The sequence below is a fragment of the Microtus oregoni genome, unplaced genomic scaffold (assembly GCF_018167655.1).
Source record: "Microtus oregoni isolate MIOR12 unplaced genomic scaffold, Mior012 000016F_ref0000370, whole genome shotgun sequence".
In the NCBI taxonomy this organism is placed as follows: Eukaryota; Metazoa; Chordata; class Mammalia; order Rodentia; family Cricetidae; genus Microtus; species Microtus oregoni.
Genome location: NW_024543075.1, coordinates 4,017,984 through 4,037,099, shown reverse-complemented (window position 1 = coordinate 4,037,099; position 19,116 = coordinate 4,017,984). Strand labels below are relative to the sequence as shown.

At 54.7% G+C, this 19,116-nt stretch overlaps 2 protein-coding genes across 5 annotated transcripts; one reads left to right on the top strand and one right to left on the bottom strand.

The window, feature by feature from the left end:
* Positions 1-319: 319 nt before the first annotated feature.
* On the top strand, positions 320-9,412 carry Pkp3 (plakophilin 3). The gene is made up of 13 exons (XM_041666512.1): positions 320-666; positions 2,699-2,778; positions 2,910-3,541; positions 3,629-3,752; positions 4,258-4,462; positions 6,470-6,644; positions 7,173-7,290; positions 7,363-7,533; positions 7,636-7,821; positions 8,138-8,291; positions 8,468-8,660; positions 8,754-8,841; positions 9,035-9,412. The coding sequence occupies exons 1-13, from the start codon at positions 435-437 to the stop codon at positions 9,068-9,070; spliced, it is 2,394 nt and encodes a 797-aa protein (XP_041522446.1). The 5' UTR covers positions 320-434; the 3' UTR covers positions 9,071-9,412.
* Positions 9,413-10,016: 604 nt separating this feature from the next.
* On the bottom strand, positions 10,017-18,913 carry Sigirr (single Ig and TIR domain containing). 4 transcript variants are annotated; one of them, XM_041666724.1, is made up of 10 exons: positions 18,761-18,913; positions 13,846-13,984; positions 12,578-12,776; positions 12,034-12,164; positions 11,812-11,952; positions 11,405-11,548; positions 11,200-11,302; positions 10,973-11,123; positions 10,631-10,820; positions 10,017-10,339 (listed from the first exon to the last, which is right to left on the bottom strand). In XM_041666724.1, the coding sequence occupies exons 2-10, from the start codon at positions 13,850-13,852 to the stop codon at positions 10,179-10,181; spliced, it is 1,227 nt and encodes a 408-aa protein (XP_041522658.1). In that variant the 5' UTR covers positions 13,853-13,984; positions 18,761-18,913; the 3' UTR covers positions 10,017-10,178. The 4 variants fall into 4 exon arrangements, with proteins under 4 accessions (XP_041522658.1, XP_041522660.1, XP_041522662.1 ...); XM_041666726.1 differs by having other exon boundaries at positions 18,843-18,907; XM_041666728.1 differs by having other exon boundaries at positions 13,846-13,971; positions 18,761-18,874.
* Positions 18,914-19,116: the final 203 nt, after the last annotated feature.

Below are 19,116 nucleotides of genomic sequence, written 5' to 3'. Positions count from 1 at the left end.
TTTGATGCTACAGAGCTCCCAACCCCCAGGCTGGGACACCCCTTCTCATATGGCTTGGAGTGACAGGCCCCTACAGGCTCCGTGTCCTATTCTCGTACTTAGAGCGCTGGCACCCACGGGGCTTGGTCTGGGCTTGGAAGGCTGAGAGCAAGTAGAACCCAAGTCACTGTGGCCCCGTTCTGGGATAGGACAAGAGAGAAGGCCGGGCCGTGACTCGAGGACGCGCTGGGCCTGTTCTTCCGCCCAAATTCCACCTTAAGCAGGCAGAGGCCCCTCCCTCCCACCTGGCCCAGGTGTCCCCGCCCCCAGCCAAGCTCTGGGCTGGGCGGGCGTCTAAGAGAGCCAGCCAGGAAGAGACTTCTGGAACCGGGCCTTGAGGGACAAGACTGGGAAGAGACCCAGGACAGGTGGGGTGGCTAGTCGCCCCTGTCACTATGCAGGAGGGTAACTTCCTGCTGTCTGCCCTGCAGCCTGAGGCTGGTGTTTGCTCCCTGGCGCTGCCCTCGGACCTGCAGCTGGATCGCCGGGGTGCTGAGGGGCCGGAGGCTGATAGGCTTCGAGCCGCCCGAGTCCAGGAGCAAGTCCGAGCCCGCCTCCTGCAGTTGGGCCAGCAGTCGCGGCACAATGGGTCTACTGAGCTTGATGGCGCCGTCGAGACCGCCAGAGGTAGGCCAACTGGGGCATGGGAGGCAACAGAGGGGTGATAAAGGGGGTAGTGGTGACAGTGGCAGGTACAGGTGGCTAGGGCAGCGGTGGCGGTGCCAGGGGCAGAGGCCATACAAGCTCGGGGTTCAGGCCTTGACTCACCTCACTGAGGCCTGCTCTGAGTCACTGCCCCGCCCCAGCAGGCATGGGGAGCAGCCTGGGTGGGGCATCCCTCCTCCCCAGCCAGGACAGGGGTCCCATGGCTGGGCCCACCCACTCCCCTAAGTTGGGAAGACAACAAGGAGGGCAACACCACCTGTTGGCAACCCCTCCCATCACCACAGAACACGGGCTCTCTTGAGGTCTCAGATAGAGCCAAGGTGCTAACTAGACGGGATTGAGAAGAACAGTAGTATGAGCCCGATAATCCTGGATAGAGCCCAGGTCTGTCTGGAGCAGGGGCTCCCTGAGGAATTACAGAACTGGGCCTACCAGGAGTGACCCAGATACTCTTTGTGAGAATAGCCTGTAGGGTTCTCTTCAGGGGCTTGCGTTTTTCTCTCTCTCTCTCTCTCTCTCTCTCTCTCTCTCTCTCTCTCTCTGTGTGTGTGTGTGTGTGTGTTAGAAGGTCACTCAGACATGCCGGGCTCAAGGCAGTCAGTCATTTCAAAAACTCATTCATTTCCCTACCTGCCAGGCTACAACAGCAGGAATTAAATTTAGACATTACAATGAACCTCTGTTCAGAGGTCCAGACCTCAGTTCACAGTGGTCCACATGATGTATGGCCTCTAGCTACTAGCCAGAGGGAGAGGGCTGTCTGGCAGAAGGACTGGTCAGAAATTGGGGTGCTGCCTGAAATCTTTCTGAGTAGAAGCCTTACTGGGAGCCAAGTCGATGCCCAGGGGTCATGGGGTGGGGGAGGACACAGGGAGGGGTTAATTATCACCTGGCTACCCCGCCAATTAGGGGGAGGAGGATAGTAATTTGGGGGTGGGCGTAAGGTCCCCAGGCTGGGGTGTGCCCCCTAGGCTGGCCCTCACTAGCGTCAAAGGGTTAACAGCCCCTGCCTAGAAGCCTCATTAACCTGGGTGGGTCTGGGGAACACCAGACTGTCCACCCGCTGGGTAGGGTTGGGAGGAGTGAAGGCCCCTTCCCCATACTATAGTAGTGGCTCTGCTCAGGGAGCCCTTCCCCAAAGCAGAAGACCCAGGCAGAGGCTGATCCACCTGAGGCCTGCCTACTGTCACCAGCAGCTCTCGGGATGATGTTTCCTGGATGGTCTCGTGTCTGCCTCTTGCCTCTGCACGCACTCTCTCTCTTCAGCCAGTTACCCATTTCTGTCCACCTATGTGATCCTCTTTCACTGCCCTCTCTCCCTCCAAACCGATTCGCTCACCTACATATCATGCCAAGCTTCTGACCGGCTTCCCCACCCACTCATCACCTTCCTGTCCACTGACCGTGGAGCTGGGCTGCCGCCCGGCCCTCAACTAATATACGGCCGGATAGGGTGGGTGTGGTCCCTGCCTCAGGCTCTACCAGGTGGCTTTCCCACTGTCCGTCAGAGCAGATGGACCCAGAGAGACTGCATCCTTGGCCTGTACAGTGTCACTGCCCTGTGACTGTCGTACAGATGAAGTCTGGACACAGGAGGAGCTCAACGGAGGTCACTGTGGGTTGGGACAGGCTGGGCCAGCTTCCTGGAGGGGGCCAGATGCTGTGCTCTGGCGGGAACTGGACAGCTGACGGAGACCCTGGTGCATTCTCCAGGCAGGCCAGAGGTCAGCAGGATGAATTGTCTGACCTCCTTTGAGAGAAGGAACTTTGGAGCTCTAGGGAAAGGGGGCCTACCAGGACAGATTAGGTGAAACCAAACTGAAGCCATGGCAGAGCCATGGGCAAAGCATTAGCCCCAAAGCCCACCTGGCCTCCCTGCTCTGCGCCTGATGTCAGTCTCAGGGTTGTGGTCAGAGACCCCTGGCAGAAGGCAGAAGAAAAGCCAACACTTTGCTCTCTGTCATAGTCAAGCTGTCACTGTCCCTGTCCACAGGCATGCCCAGGGGCCAATACCACACTATGCAGGCTGGCTTCAGCTCCCGATCCCAGGGCCTGAGCGGGGACAAGACCTCGGTGAGTCAGGGAGTCAACTCTGAGTTCACACTGAGGGGGAGGCTCCACAGGGGAGGCTGGGAGCTCTGGATCAGAAGGGGGGCACCAGGTATACCCCAGATATGCCTTCACTGTGCCCTCCCCTCCTGTAGACCTTCCGGCCCATCGCCAAGCCGGCCTACAGCCCAGCCTCCTGGTCCTCCCGCTCAGCCGTGGACCTGAGCTGCAGTCGGAGGCTGAGCTCTGCTCACAATGGGGGCAGTGCCTTTGGGGCTGTGGGATATGGGGGTGCCCATCCCACTCCACCTATGCCCACCCGGCCAGTGTCCTTCCATGAACGAGGTGGGGCAGCCAGCAGAGCCGACTATGACACGTTATCCCTGCGTTCACTGAGGCTGGGGCCTGGGGGCCTGGACGACCGTTACAGCGTGGTATCTGAGCAACTGGAACCTGCAGCCGCCTCCACCTACAGGGCCTATGCTTATGAGCGCCAGGCCAGCTCTGGCTCTAGCCGGGCAGGAGGCCTGGACTGGTCAGAGGCCACTGAGGGTCCACCCAGCCGGACCATCCGTGCCCCCGCCATGCGAACTCTGCAGAGATTTCAGAGCAGCCACCGAAGCCGTGGGGGTACCGGGTCAGTGTCAGGTACTGGCCTGGAACCTGTGGCCCGAGCCCCATCTGTGCGCAGTCTCAGTCTTAGCCTGGCTGACTCAGGCCACCTGCCAGATGTACGTGGACTGGACAGCTACACAGGCCATCGCACGCTACAGAGGCTCAGCAGTGGGTGAGGAGCTGGGCTTGAAGTAGGGAAGGGATCGTACCACACAGTCCTAAGGTCTGCCTGACCACTGACTAACTCCTGGTTCTACAGCTTTGACGACATTGACCTGCCCTCAGCAGTCAAGTACCTCATGGCCTCAGACCCCAACCTGCAGGTGCTGGGAGCAGCTTACATCCAGCACAGGTGCTACAGTGATGCAGCGGCCAAGAAACAGGTGACATATCCTACTGACTGTCCCCTATTATCTCTTGATGAATGCCCCACTGGCCCTGGATGCCCTCAATGACTGTTCTTACCAGCCCCCAACCCTCCCTGACCTCTGGTCCTTGGCTGTCCTTGCTGATCACTGGACTGTCTGGACAAACCTCCTCTCCATATCCTCAGCAGAGAATGGGCAGTCACGTCCTGTTTGTGTATACCTGCATCATCTATATACACCTACATACATATACCTGTGGCACATATACATCATCGCCGTATACGTAAGATTACCTCCATATATGCACAGCCCTGCATACGCCTGTAGTGTATATAGACACCATTTCCATCATGTGCACCCCAAAATACATTTTCACATGTTACGTACAAACTTGCATATATATCACCTGTACCATCTGGATGACTTACACACATACGCACTTATTTCCATGCATGTGGACATGTCTGCACGCATTTTCAGTCTGCATATGCCCACATACATCTGTATATATATGCCACAGGCTCGCAGCCTTCAGGCGGTGCCTAGACTGGTGAAGCTCTTTAACCACGCCAACCAAGAGGTGCAACGCCACGCCACGGGTGCCATGCGCAACCTCATTTATGACAATGCAGACAACAAGCTGGCGCTGGTAGAAGAGAACGGCATTTTTGAGCTGCTGCGGACACTTCGAGAGCAGGATGATGAGCTACGCAAGAATGTGACAGGTACCCTGGTCCCTCCAGCCTCTTCATTCCGTCCCCATCGTCTGCCCTCTCTCCTGTCCTGTCCCTGCTGCTCCTCTCTCCCTTCCTTATTCTCAACAGTCTGTCTTTATCTTATGCCTTCCCATACTGAATTTGGGGGAGAGCTGTTGTTTGAGTTTTTTGCTGTTTCTCTTATTTATTAGTACTGTGTGTATCTGCATGCATGCCACAAGCATATATGTAGAGGTCAGAGATCACAACTTTGGCAGTCAGTTCTCTCCTTCAACCATGGCTTCTGGGAAATCAAGTCAAGTAACTGGGCTTGATCAGAAAGCTCCACTTCCTCCTGAGCCACTCCGCCAACCCATTTACTTATTTATTGAGACAGGAACTCACTATGTAGCCCACTACAGGGTAGGTATGATGTAGACTAGGCTAGTCTCAAGTTCATAGAACTATGCCTGCCTCTGCCTCCTGAGTGCTGAGGTATGTGCCATTATGCCTGGCTTATTTTACTATTTTTTAAAATATTCGTTTATTTTTAATGTATATGAAGTTCTTGCCTGCATGTATGTATGTTCATTTACCATATGCACCATTTACCTGTAGCTTTAAAGGTATGTGCCATTATGCCTGGCTTATTTTACTATGCTTTTAGAGATTCGTTTATTTTTAATGTATATGAAGTTCTTGCCTGCATGTATGTATGTTTATTTACCATATGCACCATTTACCGGGTGTCAGAAGAGGGCAGTGGATTCCCTGAAACTAGAGTCACAGTTATTAAAAGCCATGTGGGTAGTGAGAAACAAGAGCAGCAAATATTCTTATCCACTAAGCCATTTCTCCGTCCCCTGAGATATAGATATATATATATATATATATATTCAATTTATTTACTTAGTTTATTTTCCGTGTATGAATGTTTTGCTTGCATGAATGTCTGTATGCCGCGTGTATGCCCCATGCCCATGGAGATCAGAAGAGAGCATCAGATCACTTGGAACTAGAGCTACAGATGATTGTGAGCCACCATGTAGGTTCTGGGAGACAAACACAGGCACTCTGGAAGAGCAGCCTGTGCTCATAACCACTGAGCCAAGTCTCCAGCCCACCCCACCCCATTTGTATTGTCCCCCTCTGCACACCAAACTGGCTTCCATCTCACTATGTATAGACACTAGCCATAAGCTCATGGCAATCCTTCTACCTAGACCTTGTTGGTGGTGGTGTTTGTTATTGTTGTGTGTGTTGTCTGTTGTCAAGACAGGGTCTCACTATGTAGTTCTGACTGACCTCAAACTCATTACGTGGACTAGGTTGCCCTGTGTTTCCCAAGTACTGGGATTAAAGGCATGTACCACTATCCCTGGCTATTGTTTCTATGTAGCCCCAGGATAGCCTCAACTCATGGCAATTTTTCTATTTTAGCTTCCTAAATTCTGGGGTTACAAGTACCATACCTATAGTGTCAAACTCTATTTTTGTCCTTATTTTCTGTGGTGCTAGGTATGGTACGCAGGCTTCATGCATACAAGCAGGGCATTCAAGGGCTCTAGCACCACACAACACCTTCTAGCCCAGGCTCTCTCCAGTCACGTCCACTCCCAGGCCTTCAAATGCCCACACCTTGTTTGTCTCTCTTGCTCTGCTCCTGTTCCAAGCTTCCAAGGGTCACCCTGACGACCTCTCCAGTGGATTTCTAGAGTAAGGCCAAGAAAGTGTGGGGCCAAGAGCTGAAGTGATGGCTCACTGAATAAGTGTTTGCTGCTCTTCCAAGGGACCCATGTTCTGTTCCCAGCACCTACATCAAGCAGCTCATAACTGCATGTATCTCCAGCTCCAGGAGATCTGCCGCCCACATCTGTATTCCACGGGTACCTGTACTCATGTGCTTGTGATATACCCATGCATGGGCACACACGGAATTTAAAAAATAAATGAATATTTTTTAAAAAGAAGCAGATGTGGACAGCCTCCTCTGCGCCATCCCCAGTCCTAACCACAGCCTTGGCCTCCTCTGTGCAGGGATCCTGTGGAATCTGTCCTCCAGTGACCACCTGAAGGATCGTCTAGCCCGAGATACACTGGAGCAGCTCACAGACCTGGTGCTAAGCCCCCTGTCAGGGGCAGGTGGGCCCCCCCTCATCCAGCAGAATGCCTCTGAGGCAGAAATCTTCTACAATGCTACTGGCTTCCTCAGGTGTGCTAAGTGGAGGCACTGGGCCAGGAGATGCTGAGGGGAAAGAGCCAGGTGCCAGAGAAGCATCAGGGAAGCTTCTAGAAGAAGTATGTTCTTTTGACGCCTAAATGACAAGGACAGTTAGACAAGCCTGCAGGGAGAAGTAAACAGCAGGGAAAAGATTAGGGGCTGAGGGAAGAGTGGGCTAGACCAGGTGTAGCTACCAGGTATAGATGTCAGGACATCCTGGAGCTTTATGATTCATTAAATCAAGTCCCTTGTCCTGATATCCATCATCCATCTTCCTAAACTTTGCGGAGTTGACTGGGGGATGGGTAATGAGAAGGCAGGGCCAGAAGTATCTGGTAGGGTCTAGGAACAGGAGGTCACAAGGGCCAGTCCCAACTCGGTATACAAAGATCAGTGCCTGATAGTTCATCTCCAGGACAGGGGCTTCAAGTTAAGGGTCTCTGAGGTGGCACTTCTAGGGTCCCTGGGGGGACTTGTGTGGGTATCTCTGGGGGAGCTCTGATCTGCCTCCATCCCCAGGAACCTCAGCTCAGCCTCCCAGGCCACTCGCCAGAAGATGCGTGAGTGCCATGGGCTAGTGGATGCTCTGGTCACCTACATCAACCATGCCCTGGACGTGGGCAAGTGTGAGGACAAGGTGAGGGGCAGCTGGTAAGCCAAGGGGGTCCAGGGGCTTCGGCCCACTCTGACCACCCTCTGTTCCCTGCAGAGTGTGGAGAATGCGGTATGTGTGCTGAGGAACTTGTCCTACCGCCTCTATGATGAGATGCCGCCCTCAGCACTGCAGCGGCTTGAAGGCCGGGGCCGCAGAGACATGACCGGGGCACCATCTGGTGAAGTGGTGGGCTGCTTTACACCACAGAGTAGGAGGCTGCGTGAGGTGAGCACAGACCTGGGAGACCAGGAACAGGAGGTGCCGGTCTGATACCCTGACCTCAGTTGCACCCTTGGCCCAGGTTGACCCCTGTATCCTCCCACTCAGCTTCCTCTTACAGCTGATGCACTCACCTTTGCGGAAGTATCTAAGGATCCCAAGGGCCTGGAGTGGCTGTGGAGTCCCCAGATCGTGGGGCTGTACAATCGACTGCTGCAGCGCTGTGAACTAAACCGGCACACAACAGAGGCGGCTGCAGGGGCGCTGCAGAATATTACCGCGGGTGACCGCAGGGTCAGTGAGCTGAGAAGCCCCCCTTCCTGGTCTTGTGCTGGGCACTAGGGCACATGGATGGGAACCACGCCCTAGCAGTTCATGGTCTGTTAGGGGAAAGATCCCTAAGAGTAAGACATGAGACTCATGCTCAGCCTGAGGAATGGGGCCCTGGATCTGAGCAGAAGGGTTACCTGGTCGTGTCCTGAGTTGGCAGAGTAAGCAGGGGTATCAGACAAGAAGTGAAGACGTGGTTCTGCCTCAGTCCTGAACAAAGCTGGTTAGGGCTGGCTGAGGTGCTGCTGGGCTTCACCACACTCCCCGCCTTTCCCTGCAGTGGGCAGGTGTGCTGAGCCGCCTGGCCCTGGAACAGGAGCGCATCCTGAACCCCTTGTTGGACCGAGTTCGCACCGCTGACCACAACCAACTGCGCTCATTGACTGGCCTCATCAGGAACCTGTCTCGGAATGCCAGGAACAAGGATGAGATGTGTGAGTTGTTCTGTCCCTGGTCCAGCACACAGCCCGTGTCTCCCAAGGAGCTGGCTTCTGGCTAGCAAGTCAGATAGAGTGGGAGGTGTGTGTGTGCCAGCCCCCTGGGTAGGCAGGTGTTCTGGGTGTCACGGTGGCAGGGAATATGTCAGACTGACCCTAACCTCTTTCATCAGCCACAAAGGTAGTGAGCCACCTGATAGAAAAGCTCCCAGGCAGTGTGGGTGAGAAGTGTCCCCCAGCGGAGGTGCTGGTCAACATCATAGCTGTGCTCAACAACCTTGTGGTAGCCAGTCCCATTGCTGCCCGGGACCTGCTCTACTTTGATGGGCTTCGGAAGCTGGTCTTCATCAAAAAAAAGAGGGATAGGTGAGGAACAACCCAACCTACGGCAACGTGGCCAAGGTACACCCTACCACCCGACCTCCTAGCCTTGACCCTAACCCTCTTGAATGCCCCCAGCCCTGACAGTGAGAAGTCCTCCCGGGCAGCCTCCAGTCTCTTGGCCAACCTCTGGCAGTACAGCAAGCTCCACCGTGACTTCAGGGCGGTATGTTTTACAGAGCCTGGGAACAGGGTCTCGGGGCATGGAGTCCAGTGCAAGATGCAGGTCACCAAGGGAGGGACACAAGCCTGAAACACAGAGACAAGGGGCCCAGGCTCTGCCTTGAACGTTATGGGGAAGGCAGGATTTCAGGGAGAGCAAAGGCAGTCCTGATCTCCCTGTGCCCTCTCCCCTGCAGAAAGGCTATCGGAAGGAGGACTTTCTGGGACCATAAGTGAAGCCTCCTGGAGGTGAAGTGATTCAGCTTCCAAGAGATAGGCTCAGTTCCTGCTGTTCCACAGCCTATGGAAGAGGAGCTGATGGCCACAGGACCACTCTATCTCTGGAGTCCTGTGTGTGCCCTTGAGAGTTCAGGGCCACCAGGAAAGGATGGGGGCTTGCAACTGGGGATTGATTGGCTTCTGCAGGGCAGGGGAAGGGGGGCAGGGCTTGAGCTGGTCTGGTGCTCGGGTAGTGATTTAGTCACAATGGCAGGGGTGAGGCTGCCTGTGGCCTGACAGCCTTGTGACAGCAACACTGGGAATAAAGTGGTTTTGAACATAGCCCCGGCTCCACATGTTTCCATGATTGCCACAGATCCTCAGGTTTGCATTGTCCCCAAACATGCCTACCTGTTCCAGAAGACACCACTCCAGCATCACACACAGGCCTCCCAAGGCAGAAGACACAGGATAGGGAAGGAGCAGACAGTAGGGATAGCCAGCCTTACTGCTATCCAAAGCATAGACACAGCAGTATCCATACTTCATGAGCAGTAGCCATACCATAAACACATCCAACAGTCCGTCTACCCTGCGCTGGCGCTAGGAGGTACCCAGGACAGAGGATCGGATTAGCTGCCCAAGGCTTGTAGTCCGGTAATAACAGAAACAGGGCTATCCATTTTTCCGTGTAAAATTATCAACGGTAGCTTCCTACTGAAAGACCTGTCTGGATGAGAAGGGGCTAGGGACAGTCACACTCCCAACCAAGAAGGGCTACCAGGGGCTATGAGAGCAAGGGATACGCCGGGGTGGCTGAGGATGGAGGGCAGATTTGAGTGGACAGCAGCTTGGGAAACCTGGTGCTGGAGACAACGAAATGAATGAAAGGCCAGGGCCTCGCCATGGAAGCCACAGGATTCCTAGCAGTTACCACCCGGATGAGAAACAGGCCCAGGCGGGAGCAAAGAGGATTTTATTTTGTGAGACCCTGGAGCCACACTCCTTCCCTGAGGGGTCCAAGGCTACAGGCGAGGGTTACGGTCCTAGGGAGAAGGGGTGCCTGCCTCTACCCTGAAAATTGCTGCCGTGGCCCCACGATCTGGGCTGCTAGGGTAAGGGCTACACATCATCCTCAGACACAAGGCAGTAGAAGTCTGTGCGCGCACTGTAGTTTCGAGAGCCAAGGTCAGAGACGTCCATTTCACTGCCGGGGCCTTCTCCGGAGATCTTGCTTGCATGCAACGAGGTTGGTGGCTCCCCAAAGACAGGTCCACGGACACCTGCAGGACACAAGGCCTGAAGCTGCATGTCTACAGCCGTGTCTACATCGCTCTTCTAGAATCTGTGATCAGAAGGGTTACTCCATGCTCACCCAGCAGGCACAGTGACATTAGAAACCCTGGACGTTCCCCCACAGAGGCTTAGGGACAAAACATCTCCCCAGTAAGAGGCAATTAGGAGCGCTGCCAGTGGAGGTCAAACCCCTACAGGTGGCAGGCTCTCTCCATGCCTGACTAAGACCTGGAGCTGTATCTGACCCCTCGATCTGCACTGAGGCCAGATGAGCATACCCAGATCTCCCTCAGGGTCTGGATCCAGTTCTGACTCCATGGTGCGGCCCTGGGCAGCTCTTCCTCTCACGATTAGCATAGGATCTTTGTCATCTTGTAGTCGCGTTTGGGGGTCTCCCTCCACAGGTCTATATTGCACCTTCCGTGGCAGTGCCAGCTGTAGCTCTTTCCAAAAATCGGAGGAAGGCGTCTGGGGGCCAGGTTTGGAACGTCAGTATAAACACATCGAGATCTACGAACTGGAAACCTGTAGCCACCCAGACCCAAAGAGCACTGCTGGTTGCAAGTGCCCTGGCCCTCCAGCACCTCAGGCACCCTCTCCCAAACCCTCAGCCCTCGCACCACGGAGCCAGGCTTCCAAAGCAACAGAGTCACAAGGTGGCGGTGCTGGCGCAGGAGACGGAGAGCGGGATGCATGGGCTCACGCCTCTGGCCCTCGAAGGTGATGAAGATAGGTCTGCGCGTGAGCTCCAGCAGGCGGCATAGTCCCTCCCTGCGAGAACGGGACCGTCAGGCCGGGCAGGACCAGGTCTCCCGGTCCCCCACCCCAAGCCAAGCGCCCGACGCACCGGAAGCTCTGGCTACACCAAGCCCGGCCCAGGAAGGCGTCTGAAAGAACCACGATGAGGCGCCGACAGCGGCTCAGGTTCACCAGAAGGTCGGCAGAGGGCTCTGTGGGCAAGGGTGTGGGCCCGCGGATGAGAGGCGGGGCCAGTGACAAGGGTGGAACTCAGGGAACAGGGTGGGGACCAGGAGGCTGGGCAAGGGCGGTACCCGCGCGAGGCAAGAGATCGCGGTCCTCCAGGAAGAGCTTGTATCCCCGACGCCGCTCCAGCTGAGGCTTCAGAATAAAATTCACAAATTTGCGGTCCTCGGGGCAGTCGCTATAGGACACGTAGGCATCGTATAACTTTCCATCTGCAGAGAAGGTCATTCAGTGTGGCCAGTTATAGAGACACCCCTACCCCATGCCCAGCACGCCTTTGAACAAGTGAGCCAGACCCCAGGACTCTTCATTCTGTTGACCCATCTGTGTCCTTTTGAGACATTGCCTTTCCAGGTTGTACACCTAAAGCCCCCTAGAGCTCCCTCCTCCCAGGGCTGAACCCAGCATGCTTCTGGTACCTCAGTAAGGCCCTTGGCCAAATTCTGTGCCCTAATCCATGCGGGACCCCACGTACCATTCATCTCCACCTCCCCATAGTTGTCTTGGTACCAAAGCAGCACATTCAGGCGACACTTAACATAGAGCAGAGTCACCAGCAGCAGCACCAGCAGGACCAGGAGGGAGGCCAGCACAGCAACCACATGGCCAGCAGGGCCTGCAGACAGGGAGAATTACTATTCCCTTAACCTTGGGACTTCAGGAAACCCTTGCTCTCCACCACCTTGAACTTCCTCACCAGCTTTCCAAAGAGTGAAGGAGTGGGAGGTGACATTCCAGACAGAGCAGGTGAAACTTCCATAGTCCTCAGTATTGGTCAAGTTGAGCACCAGAACACTGGACACAACCTCTGAGAAGTTGGCACTGTCCCTGGGAAAACCAGGCCATACCCTCACCTGGGGACCAAGAACATCAGTGGACCCCCGAGTCCCACCTGTCTGGGATTCACCCAGGGAGATTACAGATTTGGGCTCAGTGGTCAGAATTTGGGCCTGGCTCCCGGGGATTCTCTGGTTACAGGCTTAGCTAGTAAACAACCCATTCAGGACTTAGGAGTCTATGCCCAGTCTACAAAATATATACAGGGGTCATGAAGAAATTCTGGACCTGTCCCCAAAGTCAAGCCTCTATCTGTGTCCATGGGAACACTTTGCCATGTCAGGTTTGCACAGGTACTACCCAGCCCTTGTCCAGGTTCTTATGGTTTAGGGTGTAGGTCAGAAGACTGTTGGCCATGGAGTATTCTGGTGGTTACTCCAATCCTGGACACCTCAGACTCTTACCAAAAGTCCTGATGGAGGCTGAAGTGGCTTTCATTGCCCAGTGGAAGACCATCTTTTAGCCACTGTACTGAGGGCTGGGGACACTGGGGCCCAGAGACCACCCACGCTGTGCAATTCAAAGCAACTGCACTGCCAAGGGCAGGCCCCAAGTCCTGGTCTTCAGATGGGGAGAGGAAATTGGGGGTCCTGTCACAGACACCTGCAGAAAGAGAACCACAGGTCAGCCATGCTTGAATGCCGTCCCTCATCCTGTTCATAGATGCTCTGTGATCAAGGGGGAAAATCCAAGGCAACAGGGGAGTGGTGTTAGTGATCACACTGCTCCATCCACAGGTCCTGTAGCCAGCGCCCAGGCTTGCATTCCTCTCTCAGTAGTGACCAATTGTGCTCTTCTGGCTCTCATGTGACGGCCAGCCTTGTGCTCCGGGGGAACATTAACAGGGAGAGGAGTGGCCAGATCCATATTTGAGCTGAGCCAGCCCGGCCACAGGGGCCTATCTATTGGCTTAACCCTAAGGGACACTAGTGGAGCCTTCACACTACCCCTCAGAGCAGGGCCAGCTCCCGCCTCCCTCAGCCTGGCTGGCTTTTACGGAAGAGTTGCAGGGACTATGGGCACCAAAAGTTGAAAGAATCCATACACTAGCATCTTTCACAGGGACAGGGCAAGCTGGGGCCTGGGCTTCGAGAATCCCCCTCCACTAACCACAGACCTGCCCTTCTACTTCTGAGGCCGAAACTTTTCGTCTTTGAGGATGATGACCCTCGCAGGAGGCTGGAGAGGTACACACTGCATCATCTCATTTAACACCCACACCCAAGACCCCCCTCCCCCCAAACTGAGACTCCTAGGCTTACTGATTTCTTTTTTTGTTTGTTTTTTGGTGTTTTTCTTTCTCAAGACAGTGTTTCGCTGTGTAACAACCCGGGCTATCCTGTAACAACCCTAGCTATCCTGGAACTCGCTTTGTCTCTGCCTCCCCAAGTGCTGGCTGGGATTAAAGGCATGTGCCACCATGGCCAGCAGGCTTACTGATTCCTGTCTGCCTCTTCTGTAGGCCTTGAACAGGAGAAGTAGAGGCTCTCATCGTCCCTGCCCACCCTGAGTTCAAAACCAACTGCGAGAGAGAAGGGATGAGCATAGGCTTTGACCTCTGGCATGTGTCCAAGCGCACAGCTCAGTGGAGGGTGTGAGGTGGAGCCAGCCACATTTCCACAGACAGAAACTGGGGTGGAGACTTGGTTGTGGCCTCCTCTGACCTGCCTACCTGCCATGGCTCTTCCAGGGCCTCTTCGGGCCGAACACTGGTTCCACCCCTGGCTCCACGGGGGCTCCTTAACCGAGCAGATGGGTCCACTGAAGGCGGAGGACTCCTTTCTGTCTATTCAGCCAGCTGGACAAGGTACCTGGAGGTCAGAGGTTGTCACCCATACCCAGGGGACAAGTTAAACAGGAACAGGATGAGTTAACCAGTAACCGTCAGCCACCAGGAGTGCTGGCTGCACACCAGACAGCTTCCTCGCAACTTCGGCCAGTCTCAGAGTACTGTGTGAACTCCTAGATATCACAAGGCTGGAGCAGACTCTGCTTCACACAGCTTGGAAGAGGCAGTCCCATGGACCACCTTCACTTGTCCCGGAGCCACTGTGGTGACCCAGGGATACAGCAGACATGCTCCAAAAAGGATCTAACCTCAGGAGATAGCAGTTAGCCTCATTCCTGGCTGTCCCCTGTATGGACTGCTGCTGAATGCAGGTGGGTGCATGGGTGCTCGTCACCTGGCCAGGACCCAGGGACTAAGGGGATATGAGCCATAAGTGAAATCCAACTGCGAGATTTTGCTCTGGATACAGTCATGCATCAGAATGTTAATGGACACGCCACACCTGGCGACACCTTGAGGCTCATCTGGGCCAGAAGAGGTAAATGGGGACCAAGCTAGTATAGAGGCCACTCTGAAGGGCCTTGGGAACCCCTTCCGGGTACCCCAAACACAGATGACTCCTATCTAGGGTCCTGGGCCATTCTCAGCTCACAGCAATTATACACACTTGGTGCTCAGTAAGCCCTGTAATGGCACGACTTCAGGGAACATTCAAGATGGTCTTCGTTAGCTGCCCAGGACCCTAGGTGACCCCTTTCCTTGGCACCCTGAGTTCACTCTCTTTACACATTTCAGTGAGTGCCTGGTCCCCTCCATGCTACCCAGACACATGGGCAGCAGGAGCATGGGGTCGAGCCCCAACACCGTGGGCCTGGCTTGCCTCAGATGCCCCTCCTATACCCAAAGGCCCCAGAGGCTTTTTTTAAAATACTGTCTCCCTTTGTTCTGCATTGGGTACTGCTCAGTCAGAAATCTCCAGCTTGGCTAGACATCAATCTCCTTGGGAGCTAGTTCAGGAAGAGGCACATCACTGTCAGGGGTGGCAAGGTGATCCTTCCAGAAACCCTTTAGGATAAAGGGCAGTCCTACTACAATCCTGGAAGCTAAACTACTTACCAAGGGTCTGTAGAAGATAGATTTCTCAATTGGCTCCTCAGAGGGACCAGAAATACATACCCCAGCCCAGCAGGTCCCAGAACATGTCCTGCCATAGCCCTCAATCTCCTCAAGCTCAGAAGACAGACCTTGACCCCTGCAAAGGCAGTTGCAGACACTGCCAGAAATCAAGACCAACCTGCCAGGATGTGACTCACTGAGGCAGCAGTGCCCTCTCCTGTGCCCTCTTCTCTTTCACATTCTATGCATGCGCAGCCTCTCTGGCCCCTACACAGCCACACTGAGTTCACCCTAGCCAGTGCGCACACATGTGTCTTCCATACAACACTGTTCTTCACACAGGCTTTGGGCCGCACACACCTCACCTCACAGGCTCACTCCCAAATATCTCAGGGGCCACAAGCACGCGCATGTGCGTGCGCGCACACACACACACACACACACACACATTGTGTCTTCATGCACCTCAGCACCATAGGCCTCTCCTCAGTCGAGCCTACCTCCAAGAACAGACCATAAGGCCACAGGATCACTCAGAGCAACAGGGAGGGCACAGTCACCTGGCTTCCGGATCTTTCCTCCAGAGGGGAGATAGATGGTCATTGAGGTCAGTAACATGAACTTGTGAGCAAATTGTCCCCTCTGCTGGGCCCCAGAGAGGAGCCACAGTATTGTGGCTACCCACGATGCATCACCAAGCTTGGGCGAGGACCTGGCTTTTGTTGATATATATTTTAGTCAGAACTTTCCCCTTAGTTTCCTGGCCTTATAGTCACATCCTCTCCTAAGCCTAAACCCCACCCAGGTACCCACCCCTTCCCCTGGTGGGGCGGGCTGTTGGCGGTCCTTGCCCCGCCTGGCCTGGCTCTTCCTGTAACTCTGAGAGGCCCCTTCCTCCCAGGACTGCTCCAGCCCCTAAGCACTCCATTTGTTCCTGTGCTAGAGCGTAGGTGTTTACCTCAAGTGGCAGAGGTTACGGCGATGTGAAGACATCCTGATGAGGAGACCCCCAGCCAGAATCATCCTAAATATACACTGGATAGGAAGCGTGCCTCCTAGACTCCATCCCTCCCACCCCGGCCTTTTGGACACAGGTCTTGCTGTGTAGCCCTGATCGACCAGGAACAGTCTATGTAGACTGGGCTGGCCTGGAACAAACGGAGTTCCATCTGTCTCTTTCTCTTCAGTGCTAAGATTAAAGGTGTGCTCCAAATCTGGCAACACTCTCATTTTTTTATAGCATACTCAGGAGTGGAGAGGAAGAATTATATTATCTGCACACACACACACACACACACACACACACACACACAAGCCCCAGGCATGTCTCACCTCTGACCTGCTGCAGCAAAGGGGATCTCTCAGAAACTGGTGACCAATAATGAAACCTAGAGCGTCTCTCTGGTCCTTACCCTGTCCACCTCCCAGGCAACAGACTCCAGTGGACGGATAGTTGTGACATTAGTTTAGGGCTGGGTGAGAGAGAGAGAGCAGAGCCCCTTTCCAAGGTAAAGTGCCAAACACAGGAGCCACAAGCCTCTGGCTCTGAGGTGGGACAGGCACAGAGAGAGAGAGAGAGAGAGAGAGAGAGAGAGAGAGAGAGAGAGAGCTCATTTCTCCTATTGCCAAGGACTCTTGACTTGGAGTCTTGGGGCCCAGTGGCATTATTTACAGACTTGGCCAAGGAGTCTTCTCCAGTTCCTCTCCCCTCCCTCCACCCTCACAGTTGTAGGAGTAGGTCCAGGCCACCCAGGAGCATCCTCAATGCAGGAGCAGGCTTTCCTACCGCCTTACCTGATGACGACCCAGCCTTGTTCAAACCCCTGTGGCCTGGTATTCATGCCCTCTGGGTGATGGTGCCCCTTAGGCTCGGGGCTGGAAAGGCTGACGGGAACAGATCCCTGTCCTCTGTACTTGTGGAGCTGCTGGCTACCTGAAGCCTCCTCATAGGCACAGTAACTAGATGACCTTGCCAGAGACAGTTCTGTGCTTCCCATATTGTGAGTAAAGAAACTGAAATGCAGGGCTGGAGAGATGGCTCAGTGGGTAAGAGAACAGGCTGCTCTTCCGGAGGACCTGGGTTCAATTCCCAGCACCCACATGGTAACTCACAGCTGTCTGTGACTCCAGTTCCAGGGGACCCAGCATCCTTGCACAGACACACATGCAGGCAAACACCAATGCACGTGAAATAAAAATAAAGAAATTAAAAAAGGAAGAAGGTGGAATGCAGCAACGCTCAGGAGCAGCCAGGTCAGAAGTGAAGAGTAAGTGTCCCAGTACTGAGGTCAGTGCCTTCAAGCACTTTTGCCCCCCTAATAAGCCTGGCATATGTTTGAGCTTCCCCCCTACCCCCCCCCCCCAGCACCTAGTCTCTGTCACCCTCTCCGGATCTTAAGTCAATACCATTCTCCTTTCCTCTGTCTGCTAACATCTACCACCCTCTAACCTGCCCTCAACCCAAAGGGTTGGGATGCCTTTTGGGGTCAAACGACCCTTTCAGAAGGGGTCACCTAGAACCATCGGAAAAGCCAGATGTTTACATTACAGTTCATAACAGTAGCAAGATTACAGTTATAAAGTAGCAATGAAAATAATTTTATGGTTGGGGGTCACCACAACATGAGGAATTGTATTAACTGAGCGCAGTGCTAGGAAGGTTGAGAACCACTGCTCTATCCAGTACCCCAGCCTCAGGCCAACCTTGCATTAAAGCCCAGAGAGCCTCAAACACTTGTCCCTGCAGTCCTTTGGAGGCCCGCAGGGTCTGGGAATTTAAACGCCAGCCTGGACCCTCGCAGCACTCCGCATTGCCTCCACCTTATGAGATTCCTGGAAAGCCCAGGTCCTTCTCCCGCCAGGCCCAGTCCTTGAGCTCTACCAGCTGCCTGTGCTATTGGAAAAGTTAATACCCTGGGGCTGAGAACCCCAAAGTCAGAGCCCGCTCCCCTCTTTCAGGTCTGTTTTGCTGCTCAGCGTCCCCGCGGCCTGGTTTTTACTTCTACTCAATCAACTCTTGACCAGTGCTGCTCCAGGTCCTGGCGCATGCTGGGTCCCCAGATATCTTTTTTAAAGGAAGGAGGGTGCATAAAAGGCCTCAACGAAACCTATTCCCCGAATTCATCTTGCTCCTGAAACTTGCCCTTGGTCTTCTGTGGGTGGCAAAAGACCTGATTCCCCGGCCCCAACAGGTGCTGCAAGCGGGTCTATTAGGCACGCGTGCAGAAGACGGGAACGCGCACGGAGAGCGGAAGCGCGCCGACAGCTAATCTGGACGCGCACCGAGTGGGGAGCTCGCAGAAGGCGGAAGCTTTGCTGGGGTCTCGTGAGCCAGGGCCTCAGTCAGCCCCTCAATCTGCCCAGGGTGTCCTAGATTGCTCGGGGTTGAGATACGCTCGTGGGAGTGAAGATGGGGTTTTGTGCCCCTGGTCCGCCTCTGCAAGGCTTGCTCGCATTGAAGTCAAGAGGAAAGCTATTTGATCACGTCGGGCAGAGTAAAGAGAGCGAAACCAGGGAAGGGAACTGGGCGCAGCGCTCTCAAGCTTCCGGGCTGCTGGGGAAACCCGCCTGGTTCAGAGCTACTTCCTGCGGGACCATGGCCCCGAGGCTCCTAGGAGCAAAGTGCGCCCAGGTCCCCAACCCTAGAACTAGAGCGACTCCAGGAACCACGACCTCTACTCACCTCCTCACCTCCACGCGTCTGAGTCACCACTGTCACCCACCTACTCTCAGACCTGGGATTCGAGCGGAAACTGGTCGTTTACCTGGCCTAGGTGCGCAGCAGCGACAGACCCAGCGGCAGGTGCAGCCCCGCCCCGCAGGCAGGGCGAGGGCGGACCCTAGTGTCCCGCTTTATGCCTGAAGCTAGTACCGAAGACTGTTGGGAGTTCAGTCTTCAACCTTCCCGGCATTGGGGCAGTGACCAAACCAGCTCAGCCAGCCCAGCCAGCAATGGGTCACCCCGCCGACCATCATGGTGTTCTGCTTTTCTAGCCTGAGTTCTTCAATTTTGTCCAGGAAGTAAGTCTGTCTTGATCC